The sequence below is a fragment of the Haemorhous mexicanus genome, chromosome 13 (genome assembly GCF_027477595.1).
Source record: "Haemorhous mexicanus isolate bHaeMex1 chromosome 13, bHaeMex1.pri, whole genome shotgun sequence".
Taxonomy (NCBI): domain Eukaryota; kingdom Metazoa; phylum Chordata; class Aves; order Passeriformes; family Fringillidae; genus Haemorhous; species Haemorhous mexicanus.
The window spans coordinates 19,345,158-19,371,794 of NC_082353.1; the positions used below are offsets into that span (position 1 = coordinate 19,345,158).

The 26,637-nt window shown below is 41.8% G+C and overlaps 1 protein-coding gene across 4 annotated transcripts in view; it reads right to left on the minus strand.

The window, feature by feature from the left end:
• CERS3 (ceramide synthase 3) overlaps window positions 1-26,480 on the minus strand; it is a 42,799-nt gene extending 16,319 nt beyond the window's left edge. For 2 of the 4 annotated variants that reach the window (XM_059858639.1, XM_059858643.1), the window contains exons 1-9: window positions 18,611-18,763; window positions 12,096-12,278; window positions 10,525-10,642; window positions 8,529-8,647; window positions 4,991-5,048; window positions 4,094-4,144; window positions 3,139-3,231; window positions 2,816-2,944; window positions 1,157-1,263 (exon numbers count right to left, since the gene is read on the minus strand). In XM_059858639.1, coding sequence (XP_059714622.1) covers window positions 1,157-1,263; window positions 2,816-2,944; window positions 3,139-3,231; window positions 4,094-4,144; window positions 4,991-5,048; window positions 8,529-8,647; window positions 10,525-10,642; window positions 12,096-12,278; window positions 18,611-18,639 — 887 coding nt within the window. In that variant the 5' untranslated portion in view covers window positions 18,640-18,763. Of the gene's footprint in view, window positions 1-1,156; window positions 1,264-2,815; window positions 2,945-3,138; window positions 3,232-4,093; window positions 4,145-4,990; window positions 5,049-8,528; window positions 8,648-10,524; window positions 10,643-12,095; window positions 12,279-18,610; window positions 18,764-25,594; window positions 25,613-26,322 lie in introns of those variants that run through there. The other 2 variants (XM_059858640.1, XM_059858642.1) reach the window with 2 other exon arrangements.
• Between the last annotated feature and the right edge of the window lie 157 nt (window positions 26,481-26,637).

Sequence of the window (26,637 nt, forward strand, 5' to 3'; positions counted from 1 at the left end):
TAGATTATGCATCTCTGTTGAAATACAGACTTCAGAAGATGAGAAATTTGAGTCTGGCATGGAAGTACTCTAAGTGAGGTTAGAAAAAGTCTCTGTTTTTCAGATCTCCATCTCTGTGTGGTCTAGATACTGTGCAACTCAGCGCTTGCCTACGCCTTTTTTTAGTGCAAATTCTCTCTAATCTGAAATCCACACTCCAGAGAAAATCCTAGAGGCTTTGCAACAGGGCTTTTTGTTAATTAACATATGTTTTGTCCATCTTCAGACTTGACTACTTCTGTATTATTTGGGGCTTTTTGAGTCCCTTTAATCTCATCGCGTTTCGCTTCCAAGCTCAAGAACTGAAGAACAAGAAACTCAATGAAGCAAAATGATTGCAGATACTTGTACAGCTAATTAAAAAAACAACAATAAAGTAGAAGACATCAGCATTTCTGAAAGAAAATACTACAGGAAATTAAAGCCTTATGTTGATCAATGTTCAGAACTATTAATTTAACCAGCTTGAGTCTCTAAGGGTTTGTCCATGTGCAGGGAGGGGCAAATTAGAGCTGTGAATGTGAAACACATTAAACACTTTTTAAAAGATAAACACGTTAAGCACCCATGTGGATACTCCAAAGCAGATTAAATCATAGCACTGCAAAGGCATGCAAGTATTTAGCAGGTTAAGATTTATTTGTGCTGACTTCATAAATTAATTGGTTCACCTAAACTTCTCTGAGTGCTCCTCATGTGAGTGAGGTGAGGCACTACCCAAGGACGGGCTAGCAGAAAGGAGGCTCTAAAAAAATTACCTACAGTCATGTACTCTGACTTTGCAGCTACAGCAGGAAGGGTGGAATGAAAGGGAAAAGGATTTCTCTTAGTTAAGGAGCTCAGTCCCCTTGAAAATGCAGGGGCTCGTAGCATTTAACTACTACTTACAAAACAAGTTACATAACACATACAAGCTTTTATTTAGGTTAAAGAGGCTCATTTAAAATTATTTTTACATAACAATTTTAAAAGAAAATGGCAGGTTTTGTCCATTTTCTCACTAGCAGAATATTCAAGTCCAGTCCATTCCTTTCCTTTTTCCATCACAAGCAACACTAAAATTTCAGGGGGAGTGGGAATGAAGTAAAAGCCTGGGACTGGATTAAATCTTGCTTACCAGAAGGGGAACAGGATCATCCTGGTGATGAAGAATGCAATAGAGAAGATGATGAACAGTATGTTGCAAGTTTTCTCCCAGCGAGCATAATTAAACATTTTGGCTGCCTGCAGTGGATAAAAATCCCCAAGCAAATTATAAATATTCTCTGAAATAAATTCTGTGTTTTCATAAATAGAGACTCATCTTCCACCTAAGCGGGAAGAGTATTTCCTCCCAGTTTGACATGTAAAGCAATCATTTTACTGATACATAATAAAACACCATCAGACCAGATTCTTTGTTTATATTTCTCTTTTTATCTCGAAGGAAAGGACTCTGCATCAAAGGCTTAAAGAACAGCTCTCAGACCAGAATATAAAGTGTCATGGAAACACAAAGTGCTCTTGAGAACAGAGGTAATTCCTCATTTTTCCACCAGATTCCAAACAGACTGAATTCCAAGAGAAGCTGCTGCTACACCTGCACATTCAGGAGACCCCTGAAATGCAGGTGCTCTGGGACATGCCTGTTACTGACCCTCCTCAGGGCCTGATTCAGCCCCTGTCTTCTCCTTTTTGAGAGCAGGAGATCTCAGTGCTGGTCTCTATCCCACTAATGAGGGCTGTAAGTGCTGCTTCTCCCCTAAATGAACTGTCCAGCTCCCCCTGCTCCATTAGGAACCACCCTGGGCACAGTTTCCAAGTGTGAGCAAAGCTGCAGGTGCCAAACCTAAGTTTTAAACAGCAGCTTGATTAACTTTTCTTTTCCTCCTCCTTTTGAGTGGAGGGCTGGATTAAATTGTTCTGGTACTCAACTCTAGTTTCCATCTAAGTGTTGTCTTACCAGTTGTCAACTCAACTCTTTGTAAGGCCACAGAGTTAATTGGACCTAGGAGCAATTCAGGATTAAAAGTAAACCAGCAAGAAAACCTATTTAATCTGGACCAATCCCAAGTGCACAACCCACAATTAGTTGTTCTGATACAGTAAAATAAAGTATCAGGAACAGAAATGGACAGTGGCACACAACAGCCCACAAGGGCTGCTTACACTGGCACTGCCACCAAAGGAGGTGATGAAACCGTGCCCTCAAACCTGGTGTTAAAAACTCAGGGTAATTTTAGTGAAGAAACACTGTGTATGTCTTCCAAGAAGCCCAGAAGCCACTCTGATCACAGTGCTCTGTGCAGAGTAGGACACTTCTTAAACACTGCCACTGATATTTGGTGCAGGGAAGAGACTTTCCCTTCAGTCCAGGAGAAGAAACTTTTCTTCTGCCAGAAAATACCTGATACAGGTTGGACTTGGTGTCAGAGGTCTTTTCCAACCTCAGTGATTCTGTGATGCTGTGGATAATCTGGTCTAATTTTATCAGTGAAACACGAACAACCCAGGGAGGCGCTTTATTTCCAGTCCCTGTTCTGTTCTGAGGAAATGCTCTTCTGCTCCTTTCTCATAATGGATTCTGTAACAAAGTATCAGTTTAAATTATCTAGAAGCTCTTCATCTTACAAGTTACAAATCTGCAAAGCTGCGTCCCTGCGGGGGTAGGAAGGGATCACACGAAACTCGTGGCAGAAAGATGTCTCTGACAACAAAGCCAAAAAAACTCAGGACAGAAAAAAATAAATTAAAACAAACCAAAAACCAAGAAACCCCAGCTGGATAGCAGGGTTACCTCGAGCCAGAAATCCGCAGTGTCGTGCACGAAGATCACCAGGGTTCCAAGCCGCACGTAATTGCCGCACCAAGAGCCGCTCATCAGCCCGATGGCTGCCAGGTGATGAACGACGTGAGCCATGAAATCCTGGGAGGGACAGAAGCAAATCGAGGTAAATCCCAGCCCCTGGGGGTCCCTGGCCGGGAAGCCCCCCCGGCACCTGGGGCTCCGGGCGCTGTGCGGGCTCCCGGGCTGATGCTGCCCTCGCGCGGCTGCGCCAAGCCCCGCTCCGGGCGCGCCCGTTCCCCGCTCGCCGAGCACCGACAGGCACAAGCACTTGCCTTCCGCTTGATGTCAATCCCGAGGGTAAATATCAGAGACCAGTAAAAGCCGATCTCGGCCATGTAGTACCAGTATTGGGATGGCAGCAAGGTCTGTGATGAGGAAAAACACAGTTAACTCTGAGAACAGGAAAAAGTAAATGTCAAGTGAGATTACTTTTTTCCTTTCCTGACTTCTGCTTCTCTGGTGACTCTTGCTTAAAAAATTAAGCTAAATTAAATTCCTGTCCTGGGCTTCATTAAGAAGGATGTTCTGAGAGCCAAGTATGTTAACCTTTGCTCAGCCCAAACTCTCAATTCCCACAGTTCCTCCCCCACCTCTGGATTTTAACATGCTTTTTCTCCACGTTTCTGTCACAGAACTACATGCAGAATCCTTCTGCATTTAATTACAAACAACTGCAAATAAACCCCCTCTGTTTTGGTGAACAATTAACATAATAAGCCAAAATGTCAATTATTTATGCTAAAATCCTATGGATCTGCCTAGGGGAGAGCAGAGCTTGGCTGCTCTCTTGGGTCAGTACATTCCCCAGGTGTGTACCAGGAGCTGGGAAAACTCAGCTGGGAGGCAGGATTATTTGTATTCCTGGCCCAGGACAGGAATAAGAAGGCAGTGGGATGGGGCAGAGTTATTTCAGTAAGACTGCCTTGAAGCACTGCGGGGCCTGGAGCAGTGCAGGGGTTCTGCAAACCTGGGAACACTGATAACATCTCCAGTGAGTAACTGGTGTCCTGGGGTGGGTGCTGGAGGGGGAACTTGCAGCACAGGCAGATCCCAGGGAAGTCCTGCAACAGTCGGCAGCACTTCCCAAAAAAAGGCAGGAGGCTTTGGTGCCCCACCTCTGTAGGTGGTGCCCACATGGAGGGAGAAAAGGCTGCTGTAGATTACCCCTTCCAATGGGGAAATACCTGGAATGCCTGGAGGCCACTGGCCCGGTGCCAAAAAGCTCACCTGAAACGGATAACCAACCCACGTCTGCCATATGTCGTAAAACCAGGGTTTCTGGGGAAGACACCTCAGTCAGACACTGCAACAGCTCAGCAACAATTATCACCTTCACTCAAAATCTTCACTACTTAAAATCTCTCTAAGTGGAGCAGGCTAAGAAGCTGTAATCTTGATAACTGTTCTCCACCAATTTCTAAAAGGAACTTACATCTCAGATTTATTATATTGTTCCCAGCTTTTTGGCTTCTTTTCAGGACACCTGAAACGTTCCAGTTCACAATTTCATCATCCAAAGCAGTGGGTGTGTGTTTTATTACTGCAATTACTCAAGATATGTTGCCACAGCGATTAGATTTGCTGTGTTTACCAGTCACACAGAGCAGTGGATGAGGATGATAAGCAGTGTTTGGGGAGAAGGGCCAGATGAGCAGAGACACGCCGGGATCTGCTCCGGGGAAGCACCAATGACACCCCAGGCAGGGCTCACAGAGGTACAAGCACCAATCTCTGTTATTCGCAACTTCTGACTCAGCAGCAACACCTCAATAAATAGCTGTGACCACCAAAAGTGCTGCCAAAAAAAGTTTATGGTGTCCTCTGAGGAAAACATGGCCATGTGATGCATTTGTAGGTGTTAACAAGGCATGTTGTAAAACCATCTGCGTGACTTCTTCAAGCTTGCCTTAAAATACTGATTACTCATAAATTCTTTTGTCATAGAAGGTCTAAAGTTGAACTTAAAAATTAAATCTCAGTGCATATTGCAGCCCATCATCCAGACTACATAGAGCAAAGATCTGATCGCACAGAGCCATTGAATTCAGTCTTTCAATGATATTCAAGAAAATCTAGAAATTATTGTTAAAACTAGAGTATCAATCTTTCAAAAAGTTAACTTACATCATACAGAAATATAAATCCAACAATGGAGGATGTCAGATAGAATGAAAATCGCCAGCTGCAAAATTGAAATGAAAAAATAGGAACAAACCATTATATTGTGTAAAGATATTGTCCTGAGCCACAATTACTACAGATCATTGTATATCACAGGCAATCTTCACATAAATGTGGCCTCACACTCAGTGTTAAGGATTGCCACAAATTAACTGTATTTGAATTATTAATACTTAAATATTTAAGGTTTTATTCACTGCTAAACTAGGAAATTCTTTTACTTTATCACAATACAGATATTTTAATTGTCATGATAGCAATAATTTTCCAGTCAGGATTGAACTGATCAAGAGAATGACCACAAAAAGTGCAATAAATCCCCTGAAAATTAATGTTTGAGAACACAAACCTTTTCCTGGGTTCCTTCACTTCATCTCTCTCAACACCAATTACTGACAACAGGGGAGCCTTATGAATTATTAGCATCTACTGGGTTAGTTTACATCTTGCTACAAGGTCTTAATTAACTAAAACCTCATCTTTGACTAGGTGTGCCAGAATTTAGCCTGATCTAAGCTTTTTGTAGATTAAATGGATATCCAGTAAGGCAGATAAACCTTCCAGCTTTGCACCATCAGCCTGCTAAGTCAGCAAAGTGAAAAAGCTCTTGAGCATCTCAGTGAACTGTGCTGCTGCTTTTAGGTGTCAGAGCAGGGTGCTGTGATTTGGAGCAATTGGCTCCCGATGACTCTGGAGCCTGTGTGGGAGGGATTGTCCCTAGGACTGGGTGTGGCTGCAGCCTCAGCCCAAGCATTCCCACTCCCACCTCTACAGCTGATGGAAAACTCCTTCCTTTCCACTCTTCCCCTGGGCAGGAACAAGCCTGACCTTTCCCCTAAGCAGCTCTGCAAGTCCAGTAGGAAACAGTGCAGGACCTGGCAGGCAAAGGAAGGTTGTGACACAGGGACAGGCCCGTGGCCCCAGAGCTGCTGAGAACTTCTTCTAGAACAAGAGGTATCCCAGAGGAGAGCAGCAAGAAAATCCCAAACAACCCAAACCCACTGAAAAGGAGAAAGCACCACAAGAACACTGTACCAATGGATTGGGAGATGTAGAAAATGAGGTTGGGGTCTTTGGCAAGAGTTACTGAAGTGCCTAAGGAGAGAAGAGGAGGAGAACCTGTGTGGTAAAAGCAGCCCCTACTTTCTGAGCCCCACATCCCCTGGAGATGTGCCAGGAGAAAGAATGAGATTTTCAAAGGTTGAGACAGTGTTTTATGAGAAAAACAGCAAACAAAAATGAGGAAGTGGAATGTTGGAGGTGAGATAAAGTGCCTCACACCTGAAACAGAAGTCAGGAAAATAATTACAAAATTGTCACTTGATACATATGTGATAAACAACTGTTTTTCTTCTCAACTTTAAACTATCTTCCCTCAGATGATTTGAAAATAACACTACACAACAAGCACTGCATGAACAGGGAAAGCACAGAGGCACATGGTGGAAATGCCACAGTGGAACCCACAAGGAATACCTGGCTCAGAGTTAACCAAGAGATGCTGGAAAACACAGCACTGGCATGGGACAGACCTTACACAGCAGCTGCTTCTGCCCTCATGCCCCCCATTCCAAACAAGGTGTGAGTGGCCAGTGGATATGGCAGAATTGATTCTGTGCTGGTTGTAAAGTGCAAGTGGGGTTTTCTGAATCAGATTCAAAGCACAGAGCACCTACAAGACCGTGCCATTAGTCCCCAGCCCTATTATATATTATATATTAAATACACTGAATGCATTTGGCAATAAACAGCATTTCAGATGAACTCATTCTGTGTGCAAGGCTGCCAGAGCACTGCCTCATTTTGCACTGAGCCCAGCTTCTTTAGGAATTTGGTGAATAAGACCTGAAGTAAAACTCACCCAAATTCACCCAATTTTACTCAAGTGCCTTTTAAACTCTGATCCTGGCCACCAGAGAGAGCACTCAACAAGAGCTGTGCAAGAGGATTTTCTGGTTTAACTTCAGGAATCTTTTCTCTTGAAGTGAATGTAACAAAAAAGAACTTGGTAGGGGAAGTTAAAGGCTGGTAAATCTTACAAGGCAGTGAAGTTTCATGCAAAGGCCTTTCCAAACCCCAGTGTTGCTTAACTGGGAGCACTAATAGCATAAGTATGGTTTAGATCTGGCTCATCAGATTTTCCTTGTGATTCAGAAAAAAGATCCTGGAGATTGCAGGCTTTCAAAAAATTTCATAACACTCATAACACTGGCTACTAGAGGGGAATAACTCTGTTCCTCATTTTTTTGCCTAGAGAATTATATTCAATTAAATTCACTGACAAAGAGCAGAGCAAGGTTCACAAAATTGCACAAGAGAAACCTGTTTGCTTCATTCTCACTCAAGCTGCCGAGCAAGTTGGAATTTCAGTCTTTAGCTGTGTGTTACTAGAGACAGGCACACATGGCAGGCAGGTCTTTTAGCAATAGCAGGAAATCTTATTGTCACTTGTGAAACCAAATTAACTGATCCCCAAAACAATAGCAGACATAAACCGTGTCAGGAGAGTTTACTCAGCTCAGACTTCAAAGAGACACACCTCTGTCTATCATCTAGATTTATGTCTGACAGGGGACACCACTAAATCATCATCACATTGATTAACACGGGAAATAATCTTGATAAAGTACTCAACTTTGAGCTCTGTGCTGTACTTTTAACCCTCATTCCTTAAGCTGATCTACAGTTACAGAGGTTCAATATTATAATCAGGTGAAGTTTTGCAAATGTAATTATGCTAATGAAAAGCCAAATACACAGAGCACTTGAAAGTGCTTTACACTGGTACAGTTAATGTCAGCACCCAAAAGGGATGAGCTGTGCCCATTTGGGGATTTGCAATTTGTGTGAGATTTTAGATCACACTTAAAGTGTTTAGGTATGAGGAAGTTCTCACACATAAGTGAAAAATCATATGCAGGAGGTTTTGAAACTTCTTACATATTCATTACTGTCACTCAAAGCTGCTCACTGGCCCACTCTCAGCTGGGAGTTTGAGTTCCTGTTTCACACAGTATCCCATGATCAAGCTGTGGCACCTGTCCTTCAGTCTGGATGCCACAATTCCTGCTTTGGAACTGACTTTGGTACACATGACAGCATCCCAAAATGACAGCATGGGCACAAACTTACAGCAGGGTAAGCATTGTTGTTCCCCTATGATTACTGGCAGACAGGAAAATATTTTCCTATTCTCTGCATGTTTTCATCTTAAACTTGGAACCAGGAGCCTACAAATCTATTATTCCACAAAGAAGAAAACTTTAAAATATTTTAAGGTGTTTTTTTCCCCAGGACAAACAGTTAATCTCAACTTTTAACCATCATTTGGAGAAATGCTACTAAATAATTTCAACTTGTCTGTGCATTCAGAAACCAAAACCTTCATCAGGCAGACCCAGCCTTCTGGGAAGGGGGGACCTCAATCATTTTCTCCAAGAAGAGTACAGCAGTGATAAGCAAAGGCATTGTCTTTCCTTACAAAGCTTCCTGGAATTTCCGGAGCACGGTTGGGATCTCCAGGTTTCGCCGTCTCCTGAACCATTTCTCCACCAAGTGGACAGTGCAGTTGCACTTTTTGGCAAGGCCTTTGATCTCTGACTGCAAGAAACAGAAGAATGTTAACAGGAGATGCACTCCAATGTCACTTTCATTTATTTAATATTAAATATGCATGGGAGGGTATTTTTGAGTAATGCTCACAGAAACCTGGATTTTTATTTATGTAAATAATGCAGGCACAAAATGAACAGATTCACAAACTCTTCTATTGTATTTCCGTTCACACCTGAGAGTTTCAGAGATGCTTTTACTGTTAGATGAGGGCTTTGGCTGGAAGGGAAAGTGCCATGATTGAACAGACATGGACATGGCAGCTAATATCTTACCTAATGATAAATACTGAAATTTGTTTATCTATGAGTCTCACAGATTAAAAGTGGCCTGGAATTAAAGTGACCTGAGCTCTATTCTCAAATCCAAAGCAAGTCAATCCTCCTGAGCAAGGTGCAGAGTGCTCCCCTCCAACACCAGAACTAAACTGGGGGTGGAGCAGGGCCTAGAACTGCACGTAGCCATGGGGGTGCCACACCTGGGGCCTCTGCATCCCCAGTGCTCCCAAGGTGGCCAGGCCAGCACGTGCCCAGCACAAGGCAGTGACACTCCTGCATTTTGGGGAGCTCAGTGCCCCACATGCAGCAGCCTGTGGGCTTCCTCCCTCTCCTCCATCCCCAAGTTTGACCTCCCAAGGCTGCCTCAGGAGAAAGGAGAGTGTTTGCTCATCCCTGGGGAAGTTCTTTCCTCCCAAATGCAAATAGTGGGTGGCAGCACCTGCCTCCACCGAGGTGAGGCCAGTCCAGGGAGCCTCCTACCCTCAGGGAAACCTCTGGAATGTGAGAAAAGGCACCTGAGCTGCCAGGGAGAGCTGGAGTGCAAACAGCCACTGTGTCCAGCCCACCCTGCAGGCTCCCAGCTCTCCACTTGTCACGCAGGAATAGCAACTCTGTTTCCATGCAGCAGAGCCCAGGTGCCCTCAGCTGCCAGCCAGCCTTTCCCAGGCACACTGCTCCCCAACCTAGGCACCTAAAGGAGGCAGCTTGAATCCTTCCCGTGCTCTGAGGAGTCTAAAAATGCTGTGCTTCCTTTCAGAAATCAAATGTCCAGCTGTACTCAAGCAGAAGGAAGGAATGAATCTGAGATTGGGATACTTGCCCAGAGAGAGAAGAGCTCGTGTGTGAACACCCATGCACATTTATTCCTGATGTTATCAGGCAAAAGACACAATAAAAGAACAGCAGAGTTAGGGATAGAATGCCAAGTTCCACTATCAATAATTATCAAAATCCCTCACTACTAGAAAGCACATATTACTTTTCAAAACCAGTGTAGGAAAACTGCAATTGTTTGGGAACTGTAGTCAGGTAAGGGAACTTCCTGAGGCAGCACTCACAGCAAAGTACCTGCCTCCCATAAAAAAATCAATGGCCTCATTTTTGGAGGTGACAAACATTGGCTAGTCTTTTTTCCTTGTTCAATTTTAAAAACAAACAGCGTGGTAATAGAAGGATTGCTTTTCTTTCTCACATAAGCCAGGATTAAGTATGCAGTAACAGAACGGATCAAAAGACTTCCATTCCAGCATTCCTGCAGTAAATACAATCCTGCTTTCCAACAACAGACATCAGCTGAAGCTTTCTCCAGACAGAATGAGTTAAAGAAGGAACACTAATCTTCACTGGAAATATTGTTAACAATCTAACCTAGAACAGCATGCCAGAAAATTAAACATCCTAAATGTATTTTCTGTTTCGGATGCCATATACCCTTGTCAGCAGAACAGCAACAAAAACCCAAATAAATTAAGTCATCTGTCAATCAGCTGGAACTCATCCCATGAAGTCATTGCTGAGAGCTGATTGAAACAGTAAGAGTGGGATTTTCCAAGAGTAAAACAAGTTTGGAAGAATGAGAATCCTTACTTGGGATGGTTGTCTTGAGCACTCCCGGAAATAACTCTCTAACACAGGATTAGGCTGTGGCTTCACACGTCTTACATTCTTTATACCCAAGGCTTTTGCTAAAGGTATAGCAACATATCTGAAAAGACACAGCATGAAAAGCTTCAGAAATACAACACAGTTACAAGACCTTGGCTGTTCTCATGCCAGGATACGAAGAAAACAAATCGGATGCAATTTAATCTGCCATAGAACGTGCCAGTGCACTGAGAAAAAGGGATCTCCTCCAGCTAATCCCAAGAGGGAACCACAATTTATCAGCTGTTATACAATAAAGACCCAAGGAATGCAGTTTGTGGCCATGAAATGCTGTTAAACTCAAGGAAACATCCTGACTTTTGTGGCCATCAGAAGAGGGTTGGGGTTGAGTGAAGGGAGACCAGATGCTCTCTCCATGTGAGCTCAGGGACTCCTGCTGGGCAAGTTGCTCCCAGTGGCAAAGTCACTTGGCACCTTCTTCACTGGGCCACCCCCACAGATCAACGCTGGGACCAGCCTGTGGCACACAGCCATTCCCTGAGACAGATGGATTCCCTTTCCCTTCCCTTTTCCACCCCAAATTGCTGCAGAGTGCTCCAAAGGTTTCGCCTTCCTGCTTGGGCAGGGTGTTCAGGAACAACCCCTCCCTCCTGCTGTATCAGCCATGGATTCCTCATTGCTCAGAGCAGTGGTCAGCTTTCCCCAAACTCACTGCAGCCAGATGTGTGGGCTAATTACCCTCAGCACTGCAGTGAGACACACTGGGAATGGTTATGAACATATGATCCAAATTACTTTTGATTTGAAGCATGAATGATCTTATCTGCTTCTGGTTTAAGTCTGTCCAACTTATGACATTCCAAATTTCCTCATTCTGTACTGAAATAATTATAAAAACCTACTAATCACATCTTTTAGAGGAAAAAGAAAAGACAGTAAAGCAAAAAAGGTACAAATCAATAAGTCAAAACACTGCAAATCTTTATGTGATTGTAGCTTTCTTCTGTGGAGCCAACCTCTGCCTGTCCCCTAAGATTCCAGCTGCAGAAGCAATTCATTTTTTGGTGCCAAAGTGAGGGGGGAAAAAAGCAACGAGCTTTACTAGATCTGCATAAATGTTCACATGAAACTTTGAGATCCCTCCAGTCTGCTTAGCTTGGCCAAAGAGAGACACCTGGGGTCTATCAACCTCACATGAATGTTCTGGTGCAGGACCAAATGAGAGGTTTGGTTGAGAGGACAAATCTCTCTATCCTTCCACTGAAAGAGAAAAAGGAAACCCAAAAGGTTTAGAATGGAAAGGAGACCATCAGAAGTATCCAAATGCTGTTCTAGAGAAGCTTGACAGAAATATTTCCCTTCTGGATTGGACCACAGCCACGCATACCTAATAATGAAAATATTTTCCCATTTTTCACCTGCTGTGTTATCTGTACCAGATCATCCTAGTAAACCACCAACTAATTCTCCTTTATAAAACATAACATTGATCTACAGATATCCCATTTTCAGCATTAATGAGGATTGCCATGAACTGCATTTCAGTTTCTTACCTTTCACTGAAGAAGCGGATGATCAGCAGCACAAAAGCGTACGGGATTGTGGCGTACAGCTGATGGGGTTTGGGAAACACGAGCCCCTCACGGTCCACAAAATCTGCCCATGTGCAGTTGATGGGCATCCAGATGTTCTCCCACCAGAACCAGCTGTTGAGTGTCTTTAGGATGTATGCCATGCTGAGTAAATAAAGAGAGAATTTCATTTATTCCTCACGTGTTAAAGAGAAAATGCATGAAAAAACCCATATTGAGCCTTTTTGTGTCCAGTCAGTAAATCAGTGTTCTCAGGGGGGAAAAAAAAAAAACATACAGGAAATTAAAACCCTCTTGGTTTAGAGCAAAGAGATACGATTATAACCCAGCAGAAGATAAAATAATAAAGCCAAATTTTGATCTGCTATAAAGCAATTCAGGGCCTTTGAAATCTGCCCAGGGAGGTACCTGCTGCCTCCTTCCAGTCGCTCACACTGCCCTGCTTAGCACCTGGTCAAATCTCCTGCAACACTCATGTATTATCTATCATATTCATACTAATGAGAAGTGATCTTCCTGAGGCTGCCTTTATAAATGAAATATAAGTGGGAGGAAGAGTGAAAAAGATGAGAAGTCCAGGGAGTGCCTCAATTCCATAGTAATGAGGACATTGCACTGATGAATTACTGCTGTCTAATATGCTAATGGAAATATACCCTGAATTTGCAAACACCTGTGGACAGGAACAAGTGGGGAAAAAAATACAGGCATAGCAAGCTTTCTCTGGGAATTGTGGGAAATTATATGATTTAACTGTGACCAAAACCTAGATCAGGAATAAATGTCTAAAATCAGTTCTGGAAGGAAAAAAAAAAATCCCTCTGAATTAAAGTATTTCATTCTTGTAAAAGCCTCCTTCTAAATTTTTGCAGTCTACATATTATATTTAGAAAGTGTTGTTCTCTCTTATTTATTTGTAAGGACTTCACAGTACAAACATGTTTTATATCCTATAAAAATATCCCAACACTGAAGAAAAATAGAAGTTACTATAGTATTTTCCATAAGGCTGAAACACAATTTTTCCATGATTTCGAGAAATAGTAAACTTGAATTACTTTCATCATGCTAAAATTTTCTGTAAACCAGGAAAAACATGAGGAAATAACTGATTTCATTGAAACATAGCCTTGATGAGGAAAGAGTTGAGCTGGGAGGATGATTTCAACAAAATCTTTATCTCATCACATCATCTCCCAGCAATATCTCTGTACAGGATCAAGAGTTAAGGTCAAACCATGCCAAGGTCAGACATGGTTTCATGGTTTCAGCCCTTTCCATGTTCTTCCAGGGAACACAGGGTTTTAGCTGTGCCTGCAGCAGGTTCAGGACACCATGCCTAGAGCATCCCAGGCCTGGACACAGCTTCAATTAACACTGGAGCCCACGTTAATTAACAGCCAGACAACCATTGCTGGTCCACACTGGGCTGTTTCCACTAAGCTTGGAACAGGTTTGTGGAACAGTGACCTGCACCCATCAAACAGAGCTGGTTAACAGCACTGCAGATCCATGGACAGGCCAAGCACAGTAGTCAGAATTGAACTATTAATAACCCAGTCATTTAATCTTTTTAAATGCAGGAAGGGGACAGTAAAAACCTCCTGAATGAATCGTGTGTGTGTATAAGCAAATGCAAAAATAAAGGAGGGAGAAATCACAATTGTTCCTGAGAGACTTTATATGCCAAGTTCCAGCCTAGAGCAATGTTTTACTGCTGAATTATAAACTCCTGGAAGTGGGGATTTATGCTGGGGCTGCTAACAGACCCTAAACAGCAGCTTGCAGGCGCCACCCTAATGAAGCAGGGCTTTGAAACATGACATTTTGGGTCAGACAGAAAGGCTTGCAGACAATAGAAGACCAAGGGAAAGCCTTGTTACACAGTTCTGCTTCCTAATATATCTATATTTTTTAGCTAGACTGTGCACTGCAAGCTATCCCAAACTGTAATAAAAAGAGGCCAGTCTGTTATGGCACAGTGGAAGGAGCACTCACAGTTGCCTTGTGGTGAGATGGGCTGGGACTGAACATGCACCCAAAGCATTTAAACCTTAGAAAAGCCCAGTAGTGCATATTTTCTTATTGCATTTCTGGGATCTCACTAATTAATGGTTTTCTTCCACACATGGATGCCTCACCATATGATTACCTATTAAACTAGTTAATATAGCACTATTAAACTAAGCTCATAAGTACATGCCTAATCTTGAAATATAAGGGAATTCTGGGATTTGAGGTCTGATCCAGAGTTCACATATTTCAGGGGAAATCTTTCCTCCCAATCACTATACAGATTCATCAAAAGGTAGATTGTCTGGAACTCTTCCTTCTGTAATCCCTGTATTTGTACCAGGACTGGCCCCTGGGGGTTAGACCATCCCTGAGGAACACTGCCCAAGTGATCCTGACAAAACCAATGACGAGATTCCAAATCTGTCTGCAGCCTGTTCTTAAGTTTCATTACCCTTAAACTGGGTGCTTTCACTGCAGCAAATCAGGCCATTCCCTGGGAAACCTTGAAGGTTTCCATCTTCATAACAGCAGCAGTGAAAAAGCTGGGCTGCTTTCCTGCCTCCCTCCAGCCCTCATCACCAGGTTCCTGGAGCACCTGGGAGGTGAGGAATTCCTTACAAACACTGACCTGAGCAGGAGCAAGGGGACAGTTGTGGCCAGTCCTAGTGCTGGGATCAGGCTGGAGATGCTGGATTTCAGAAGTAGATGGTTTTTTACTTGCACAAACTGTCACAAGTTCTCTCCCCTGCAAACGCTGCTTTCCAAGAACGGGCAGCAGATGCAAAGGTCAAGCTTGGCCTGATTTGGGACCAGCTCTAACTAAAAACTACAATCCTACCCAGCCTATACCTCCTATTGCTGAGTGCTGAGCTCAGAGCTTCTCCTCACAGCCTGTGGCAGCAGCGAGCAAGCAGGAGTGAGAAATCCAGCAGTGAGTGACTCATTCTGCCCAGCCCAGGGTGAAAAACCTCAGCCTCTTCCCAGATCCCCAGCCACAGACCAGCACTGCCAGGAGCATTTGCATTGAAAACACTGGAATCCTTGCTCTGGAAGGGGCTAAAAGTCAGTCAAAAGTAAAGATATTTTAAAAAGCTCAAGTTCCTCTGCATTGCAGGGATTAAATACTCCCAGTAAAGAAATGAAATCACCTCCCTGTTATAGAAGGATCACCTCTGTAGCTTAATCTAGTTTTAATGGGCTAGTGCAAAACAGGAAAATCAGGAATGATTACTTCAGGAACTGCATCCTTTATAATTAAAGGAAAGCCCACACAGTTGGCAAGTACCAATGTGAAGTTTCTTTCAAAGTGCTGTTTCTTGGATCCTGGATATATTCAATAAAAAAAGCCCTCATATTTTTAATGATATAAAAAAAAAAAAGAAGAAGAAAGGGGCAAATCTGGGGTTGACAGAAGCTGTGTGGCTGCACTTTGCAAAACAAATTCAGGAGCTGCTTTGAAGTGGAATTTCTGGCTGCCTCAGTCTGAGGAATTAATAAAAAGAAACTGAGCCAAAGCTTTGATTGTATTGTCTGTACAAAAGCTGTTGCTTGAAAACTGCATTTCCAAAGCCAGGACTAAGAGAAGGAGATATGTAGGTTTGCAGGATGTATTAGGAGGATTTCCTATCCTTGTTTACTGAATAAATTACAAAACCCAATGGATCAACAACACAAACATGCAAGTGAACGTGACCTTAATTCTCCTAAGCATCCCCTTAGTCTCCTCAGTGAGGCTCCAGAGGTGCAACAGGGAAAGACTGAAATCAGCAAAAAGCAAGAAGAACATGATTTTCCTATTCCCCTGCAAAGCTGGGACAGTGACTGCTGGGAAAAAAATCAAGCCTCAGATATCAAAACAGATAGCAAAGCTGTTCCAGGCTGTTCATCCTCAACATGAAATAAAAGTGGTTTAAAAGAGCAAATAAAGATCAGACCCACCATATCACAGGCTTTGGTTTTGCTTAAGACTCAGCAATATTTCCAGGAGTTAACACACAAGTTTCAGCTGAAGATCTGTGTTCTACTACAAACAGACTGTTTGTTTTGTTTTTTCTTTTTGGCAATGTGTAAAGAATCCCAACTGCATCTCCCACCATGAAACAGCTGAACAGAGATGGGTCCTGCACACTGACCTGAGCTTTGAGGAGGAAGGAACTGAAGGCAGGATGTTGGGTTGATGCTGCCACCTCTTTGCATCCTGTCTTACCTTGTTTGTGCCAGTGGGAAAACAGGATTACAGCTGAATTCTGCACAGCCTGAGGCAGGGGTGGCTGACACCTCTCCCAGCCCACACAGCAGCAGGGGCAGCACAGAATAAAGGAGCTGCTTGACTCAGTTTCTTACAATGAAACCCCAAAATACTGAATTCAAACAGCTGAATTAAGATTGCTGTGAGACCTTTAACTTCACATTTACTCCCTGGCTTGTACAAATCTCAACTGTAAACACTTTAAGTGCCTCATTACAGGGCAATTGCAGCATTTTACTTTTTACTGTTCTTTCACACTACCTTGTAACTTGGGTACTATATTGAGCAGGCAAAAAGAGCACTTTGAATAAATCTCAATTAAGGTGGCAAGTGAGTTTTTATTTTTCCCTGTTCTCTGGGAGGAAAACAAAACCACAAAAAAAATGAACCAGACTTTGAAATAATTCATTTTCTGGGTAAAAGACACCATACTCTCTCTCTACTTGAAGGTAAATCATTTCTGAGCAGTGAAAATGGTTTTAGGTGATGGCAGGCTGCTGAGGAAAGTGAAATACAGTTCTCTCACTGTACAGTTACAGTGCAAACTATGCCCACTTTTAAGCTTTAAAAGTCCATAACATGGACAGAGTGGAATAAAGAGCTATGAAATAACTCAAGTAACTGCAATAATTTTGAGATAAAAAGTAGTTGCTGGAAAACAACCTAACCCTATTCAAACTAGAGGTTCTTAATACATGATTAATTCACAAAAAGCTTGAACAAACCTAAAGGAACAACTCTTGTTGGTTTGAGAATGTAGTAACACTTATCAGAATGTAAAGAAAAATCTTTTAAATTATAAGACTTTTCTTCAATTTTTTTACTATTGGGGAAAGATGCAAAAAAGATTTTTTTTTTTTTTTTTTTTTTTTTTTTTTTTTTTGCAGCTTACCAAAGCTTTGTTTGAAATACAAACTTGAAGTCTAACTTAAAATGCTAAGCTACATAAAGGGGATTTTACCAGAGTTGTGTCACTTATTTAAGGTGAGAGTTAGGGGCAGAGAAGAATTCAGCAGCACAGGGAACACAGAGGTCAGGACAAGAAGTGGGAGCACAGAGCATGTGGAGGCAGCAGAATAGAGAGAATCAGAGAGGAGACCTGAGGGTGGAGAGGCTCTTGGCTTTTCCACCCTCAGTGAATGACTCAAGGTTTTAAATCAGACCTTGGAAGGCAGGGAAGGGCCAGGATTGGTGCATTTGCACTCTGGAGAACTCTGTTTGCCAGAGAACCTTCAGCCATGGTGTGCACCAGGGACTCCCACTTGGCCATCTATTGATCTCCACTGCACCCTGAGGCACTGCACTCCTGTTCCTGGGGTTCCCAGCTCCCCCTGGTTATCCCTCCTGAGCAGTTCATCCGGCCCAGACATTCCCCACCCACCAAGACACCTGGAGGAGGAGCCACAACCAAACTGGTCTTTCATTATTTCAGCCACTTTGCCATCCTTCTCATGTCCTAACAAATGCAAGGGAAATTTTCAGCTACAGCACAGCCTCTTCATCAGCTGTGGCAGCCAGCTGAAGGGCTGAGCTAGGAAGGTAGTGAAAAATAGAGATACTTTACAACAATGTGATTGGGGTTCTTCCATCTGAATGTTGTGGCATTACTATGAAATAACCCACTCTGGCAGCTTGTTTAGGTGTGTTATTTATAGCACAAGCTTATTCAGAGCTTCAAAAGATAAGTCTTATAAAAAAACCACCAAACCTTTGTTAAACTGAATTTCTTAAAGGACTTTTTCTTAGCATTTTACATAAAAATTTAGAAATAGCTTTTTCAAGCTACTCAAATTCAAGGGTTTTTTTTTTCTCTTATATAATCACATTGATATCACTAGTTAACATTTATTCCTGTTAAAATTCCCTCCCAGTTCAGAAAGTGCTGTTACAAGCACTTAACAGGATAATGGTACAAGAAGTAGAAAGGAAAGCTACTACTGTAACCTGTATTGTCTTTTTTCTTTTTTCCTTCAACAGGAAGCAGTTCTCATAGGCTGGAATACTTAGTGGCAAAATATAAAATCTCATTAATGTCATTCCATTCTTTATCTGAAGACTACTCATGGGAGTTACTCTACTCTTCCCTTATGAAACAACATTAGAGACCAGCACTTGCTGACAATTCAGAACACAGGGTGATGTGAGGAGAGGGGGAGAAAACCCAACAAAATGAACCAGGCCAGGAAAAAAGGGCAGAAAAAGGAACTCTTACCTTTCTGATGTTGCAGTCAAAGAGACCATAAGCACATTAGCAGGGAAGAGGCATCACACTCACTACTCTGAGCGAGGTAAACACGCCCTATCTCCAGAACCCTTTCAAATTCTTCTGAGACCCACCCAGCAAAGCTGCACTTCAAGATTTCTGACTGAAGGCAATCCTGATGTCATCCACATCACCCCGTGAAACTCGGCAGCAGCAGCAGTGCCACTGCCTTCCCTGCTCCTTTCAACACAGCAGATGAAGAAATGTTTGAAGTCACGTGGCCTCTGTTGCACGGTGAGAATTTGTCTCGCCGTAAATTGCTCCACACACACACATGGGAGGATGCTGAGCCTGCTGAGGGTGCAGAAAAGGGAGCACCAAAAACATCACTTCACTCTGACAGGTTTTGAAAAAAGTTTGAGAAAGGTTTCTACTCCTATTGAGCACTCTCAGCAGTACTTTCAGCCTCAATCAACTGAATGTTCTACAACAAGTGTTCCAGTTCCTCAGAAGATCAAAAATGGAATTTCTGAAATTCCTAAAGCAGAAGAAAGCACACACTGAGCGTGTGTTTGGTTAGAGACACCATAGAAACGTGGCAGTTTCACTTAACCTGATTGTTTAATTTCTTCTCTAATTCCATGACTAAGGAATCAAGCTGAAAGTCATTCCTCAGCAGCTCTCCCCAGTTTCAAATAACAGACTTCAGAAGTGTTGGCATTACTTTGCATTCTGGTGGACACATTAATGTGGAGAAGAGAACCTCACAGAGAAGCCAGGAGCAAAGCACCTTTTATTAGCCTTTTCTTCCTGCTTGCAGTCAGCAAAGAGCAGCCCAGGAAATGGGACCAGACTTGCCAGAGTTGAGCCAAAGCTCCATCTCAGCCAGCACTCTGTCAGATGGAAGGCAGGAGCAGATGGCTGTGGGAGAGCACAAGAATGGAAGAAACACAGACCAGTAACTGGTAAGGCCCCCAGCCATCAGTGCTTTGGGGCTCCAGGAGTTCTCAAACCACAGAAGGCATCTATGGGAATAACAGTGGAGAGGTTCCCTCCTGCAGGCCTTCCTTCCCACAACTCCTTTGGAGCATACTGAAACCTCCATCAGAATCTATAAGCCTGCCATGAAAGAAGATGTGACCCAGGCAATATTTGGAACCTCTTCATTTATTTCCTCTTCTGAGAAAAACGTGGGATTCTTCACACAGCTTTTCTTTCATTTCAGGTATTCTATCTTGCAGCTATTACAAGTCTTTGGTCCTTCCATGAAACTGGAAGCACTATTCAATAACCTGATGCACCAGAGAACATTAAACATGAAAGGGTATTTCAGAAAAGATTATGGCTTGGCTGCTGCTTTAAATGATCTCCAAATTTTCCCACATCTGAATGAACCACTGCTGTGAACCAAGCAGAAGATTTAGGAGCTCTCTGCCAATTAGGAAAGCCTAGAGCAAGCTGATTCATACACCACGTGCCCAATGCTGGGCCAGGAATGGAAGAGGTAATTGGCACCAACATCTTGTGCTTAAAACCACAATTCCTTCACTGTTACAATAAATTGCAAAAAGAAGTTTGGTTGACTGGAGCAAACATAGGAGTGCTACAAAAATAAAAAAGGAACACGTGTTTTTACACCCTTTTTGAGCAGCATTTGTTAGGCTGGCACCACCTATATAGGATAGTATTACAAGATGAAAGATATTCTGTGGTAAGTAACAAGCTAATCATACTCCCTTGGTTAAAGTGCCCACTGACCTTGCAATTATCTCTGCACCTCCATAGTGCCTATCCTGCAGGAGTCTTAAATCTGAATGCTGCAAAAAAATTAAAATCAAACCAAAAAATACCTTAGTCTGCACATCTCACTGAGAAAATACAAATTTAAAAGTTTAAGTGCTACTAATCCTTACTTGCAGCACAATATCTACTCATTCATTGGACATTTTAATATAACTAAATATACCTAGATAATGGAGACATGTATTTGACTCAATTATTTTACAGATCACTGGGAATTATATATAAATTCTCAGTTAAAAAAAAAGTATTACAACAAAGTAAGAAAAATTCGCTTCTTTCAGAAAATGTCACAAAATGTCCCTCTTTCTTTTCCAGCCAGCTGAATTCATGTAATAAATTACAGTGAATCCACACAGTGGGTGTGAGCTTTCAGCTGAGGTTCCAAGCAGTTACATAAGAGAGTTTATAGTATTAGTAAACTTTCTCACCAGAGAAAGCCCTCCTGGCAAATCTTTAAGACTGTATTAAATCTTAAGCTTCTAGAATCAGAAGTATCTGTGGTGGTACCTGCAGAGGGAGAAGAAACATCAAAACAATCCCAAAAACCCCCAAGGGTTTCTTTTGTTTCCCTTAATACAAAAAAAAAAATTAAATCCTGGAATTAATGTGGGGAGCCAAAAATAAATGTTTTAGATATACTGTCTATTAGTACCTAACCATTTTTGCTAACTGATTATCTCAATGGTAGAGTGTTCAACAAATCTCAGTCATATGTATACATGGAGGAAAAGTAAGAATCAATTTGATCTAATAATCATTTGCACTCTGAATTCTCTCTTCACCACCAGTGAAACCCATCTCCTTGCCATCAGGAATTCCTTCAAGATTAAAGTAAAAAACCTTGACATTCCTGTACTTTCTGTGCCTCAAGAATCAACAAAAGCCTGAAAATTAATCATTCCAAGTCATGTGTCACAATATCATAATTCAAAACCTTGCAGTCTGTATTTAAAAGCCAAGAACCTTCTTTTCACAGGAATTCACACCTTCTCATATGCCAGCCTTCCCTTACACAAAAGGAATGAAAAAGTCTCAAAAATCTCTCAGAAAGTTTTTTCCTCAAGATGTTTCTTCCTGGTATGACCTGATTCATAATCCAGATCCTTACAGGGAAAGGTTTCCTAAGGAGAGGCTCGTTACTAATTAATTAGTAATGCCATCTGTCATAAATAAAGACTAGATACCTGATGTTGAATGCAGCAGCCATTAAGGCAAGAGATATTTATCATCCACAAAAGCCATTGCAGGAGCAAATGAGGAAAATTTAAACACACAGGTTGAAATCTTCAAATCAATTAAATCTTGTGAAATTATTGTTACAGAGCTTGATGAATTTTAGCCAAAAAAGAAAATTCATTACTTTGAGAATCTGGGCTTCAGCAATAAGGAAGAAAATTACTTGGATGAAGTGGGTGAAGAGAGGATGTCAGGAGCAATAGTGGAAGGATAAAGTCAGTGCAGGGAAGGAACTCACTCTACTGCTGATCCACTCTGCCATGGGTTTTGGATATGCCTCAGGAGAAAAGGCTCCAGAAAAAGACCTTACCTGGGGACTGCCTTCCAACCAATTTCTCTCACCCACTCAACCACCAAGGCCAGGAACACCACAATTAGGCTCCCTTACAAGCCCTTGGCTGTACTCCATTTAAATACTGAACACACCCAGTATCAATAAGCCTCCTGGACAGGAATTAAGAATCCTCTCCTATGGAGGGGCACAGGGATGTGATTTGCTGAACAGTTCATCTGCTCACAGTTTGGTTGTGACATTCTTTATGCAAAATCCTAATTGTTTTGTCTTTAAATTATCTTGGTGAGAAGGCTTTTCTTCCTTTCCCTTGATTTAGCATCAACTTGTCCATACTTGTCCAAGTCCCTTTTCTGTTAACCAGAAACACCAGAAAAGTCAAATATAACTGCTTATCTAGATAAGGAACTGCCACCAAGTTTGCTCCAGTACATTTGCAAAGGCAAAAGTCACGTTTTCCTCTCCACCTACAGCACTGCCAATTCACCCAAACAACCCTCCTGTACTGCCACTATCTGAAAATCTAGGAGAAGAATTCACTTACTCTTCTGGCTGCAGCAATAAGAGATTTAACAATTAATCAAATCAACTCAGAGTTTCTTAATCCATTTCCAACAACATAGGATTCAAAAAAAAATGAATCCTTGGAGCTAGAAGCACTGGTTTAACAACAGTATGAAAATAAACCTCAACAATTTGTAACACTTGCACTTAAGACAATGCTGCAAACATTGTTTGATTATGTTGCTGGGAGACTCTTGGAGCATCAATCTTGATCCACCCACAGAAAACATAAAATATGAGCATTTGCTTGGTGTAACAAAGACAATTCCTTTGATGCTTCACACTCAGCAATTCCCACTTATGCATCAGCTCTAAGTGACAATTACAGAAAATAATTGTACAGAAAATAGTGGCATCACACTGGTCAGTGATTTTAGCTGAGGTGAAGAAACCCTCCTTTAGAAGAACCAATGCTCTGTTGAAGGTGACCAAGTATTGGATTCTCCCTTGAGGACATAAATAACTTTTTAAAAAATTTGGTTGAGTTTGATATTTGCTGCTTAATGGGCCCTTGCCTAACTTCCACAGTATCTGTAATGGTATCAGAAAGGCATGAATTTCTTGAAGAATATAAATATTATCAAGGAAGCCAAGTACTAGAGGTAAATGTCCAGAAAGCATTAATTTCTGTTTCAGTTAAATCCCTGCATGAAAGAACCATGAAAGATCTGTAGTGACAAAGTTACTCCAAGATCTGACAAACCCTGGAAGGTGACACTTGAAGACAAAGCTTTTTCCTTTCCAGCAAGGAAAGAAATATGGACATAGCATTTTGTCATTTGTCTTTTTTACTTAATCAATAAACATTCCTTTGCAAAGTAGACTTCAAATTATTATTCATGTATTAATACATGTCTATTACTTCCTCCAAATGCTAAGGGCATTTGGAACATCTTTGAAGCTCCACAAAAACATTAATTTTTAACTCTCAAAAACTAGAATGAGATGGGGTAGATACTTGGACAACTCCAATTAGCAGCCACAATTCCTGACAATTTCAGAATATGGGCCTGCAAACCTTCCCTACAAACTTTAAGGAAGCCAACATTCAGCAGTGCTCACTTTCAAGGTTGTGAATGCTATTTTTTCAACAATTCACTTTTTTCCCCAATCTCTCCCCAAAAGGACACTGCTGACTGGCAAAACTCATGTTTTGCAGTACAGGATAGTAGGAATCAGAAATAACTAAGGATATTGTAATTCTCCATGAAAACTTTTACCATAAAATATATTTTGTTCCTTCCATTCATGATGTAAGCCAGCACCAAGCCAGCTGGTGCATTAAAGGGCATTTCAGTTAACAATAAACTCATTTACACAACAGTTAAGAAGATCATGACTTAGAAAAGCTTAAATCCCTGAGATGTTTCTCAGTGAAGTCCAGGCCCATGCCTGCTGTGGGAACAGGGACAGTAAAAGACTGCTGCTATCCATTCTGACACACTATTGGCTTCCAACAAGGTTTCAGAGTGAACCAGGCAGCCCAGAAGGGTTGAACACAATACAGCAAGAATTCACAAACTCATTAGGATAACTCTAAGGGAAAACACACTGCAGTAACATTGTTATGACCACAATATATTCACTACTACTGACACTGTGATAAATCTCTGATACTGACTTCAGAAACCATCCCAGACTGACTCTGGAAGAAGTACAAACAAAGCTTATCCTACAGTGATAAAGCAGGGAACAACCAAGGCTCCCTATTCCCAGCTTCACAAGGGTACTGCAGGTATGGAGGTTCCCAAGGTTGGTTTTTATTCTTGTACTACAGGATTAAAACCTGTACTACGAGTCTTAAAAGCAGAAAAGCTTAAAAGCTATGGAAAGCAGCCATAAAAATATTGGAGAAAATCCAGTTTGAAGAATCACAATTGTGGAACCACCTGTATTCAGTTGTAGCTGCAATCAAGCTCTACAAACATTCCGTTAAAAAGTTAAAAAATGTTATTTTTAAAAAGCACATCCTGTAAACAACTTCTAGTGCTAACTGCTTACCTCATTAAAACTTAACTTATTCTATTGATGTTGAAGGTAAACTCCACCAAACAACTGCATTAATGGCAAACTGATAACGTTTCAGGAGGAGTCCTGAGATAGAAAACTGTGTCCACACAGGTCACCTGATTGTTCTGTGTCTTGCTGTGAAATAATACCAGAGAAGTTGACAGCTATCAATACCCAAAGGTAAGGCACATTGATCTCCTGGTAATCACTGACCCAATTCCCAAGTTCTAACTTAACAGTGGTAACAGGTTCTGCAGCTGAATTAATTTGTTCTAAGACATGAAATAACAGCTGTGCCTAAAAACTTTATATTATTGAAAAAACACTAACAAAACCTAACCAAACCACTTTCTACACTCACCAATTGATTAAAAAACAAACCCTTTGGCAAGGTGCTTTTTTTGTGGTTGGTTTTCTCAATACAGCCAAAGAAGTCCAATCCACCTTCATGGTTCACCCTCAATTTGTGTGCAAAAAAAAATCTTGACTCATCAATTTAACTCCATCTTAGGTCATAAATGGTAAAATATCAACACGCTAAGGTATCTACTTGCCAGATGCAAACTATGTTTACCCACTCTTGCAACTAAAACATTCTAAGAATTAGAACAATAGCTTTCTGAGAAGGGAAACATAACTTCTAATACTTCTAATAACCAGGTAGGCACACAGTCAGCCTGTAAGAATTGAATACAATTAGACTGCAATTGTATTTGCTGTATTTAAAAAATCAGGTTATGGACACCTACATTTCTTGCTACATTCTACACTCTGTTCTGAGATGTCTAAACTCTTTACAAAAGCTTATACAGTTGTAATCACTGACAAATATGCCTAGGACTTATCCAAAATTATCACTCTATCTTTCCCACTCAGCTTATCATATCAGTGTCAGAGATATTGCTGCAATTTAGATACTTCCAACTGGCCAAGTGTAGACCGAGAAATGCTGAACAATCTTTTACACTGAATCTTATGCTCAGTGTAAACAATGGAATTACTCAATTAAAATAAACTAGTCAGCAAGGTCTAGATTAGAAAAGGAGTGAGGATAGTGGAAAGGATTTCACTGAAATATAAGCACCTACCTACTTTGAAAATTGTGAACTTGAGAAACTCTTGCTCAACCACCTTGCCCATGGCACTTCCTATATTTGAACTGAAAAGTTCCCAAAATGTCTGGAGCTGCAGCTCTGAACACGCCCAGAGGGATTTTAGTCCTGACAGAAATGAGCAACTCAGCAGCTACAGCACAACTGGGCTCAAACAAAGAGAAGCCAGGCACATTGCTGCCCTGGACAACTCCAGGGTTAGTTCTTAACTACAGCAACTGCAGGCATGAATGGAAGGGTTTCCATTCCTGGACATTCCCACCCACCCCTCTGCACAACAGCTGTCTTGATCTCAGGAAGAAACCATGGTACAGCAAACACCCAGAATATTTACATCCCCTTCGTGCCAGTGAAGAGGATCACTCCTTCCTACCTAAAATACTGCTGTCATCCTGGAGGGGTAAGACTGAGGTCCAAACCTCCCTGTCTGTGAATTCATACCATTCCAGGGGCACTGGAGAGCACTGGGACTGCCATCTAAAGGATCCCATAAACTACATCCAGTTTTCTTCCCCTCCCAGTTGCATTGATTCCCCAGTTCAGGGCTAAAGACTAATCTCAAAGATGGCCACAGAGATTTGAAGGTCAGCAACCTGCTCCAGAGACTGCTCATCTCAGTTCAATATCTATTTTAATTTAATACTAAATTTCTATTCAAAGGGAAAAGAGCACTTACTTGTTCTCAGTCAGAACAGAGCACTTACCTTGAAGAGCAGATCCTAACAGGAAAGCTGCTTCCCACAGTTCTGAAGAGGTCTGAGGTTTTCCCAGGGCTCCTGTTGTCAGTACTTTCCCAGTGCCTAACCCTTGGCAGATCATTACAAGCTGCAGGTTAAATGAAGCAGCATCAGGTGCTTTCCTGCTAAGTGCAACTGCCTTGGATCCTGCTCTGAACTTGCTCCCCCAGGCAAACTCTCAGACACTCACTCTTCTGGTTATTCAAATTACATCTAATAAAAGATATAAGTATAATAATTTAACATCTTCAATATCCTTCTCACTGCACTGGAGTCACTTAC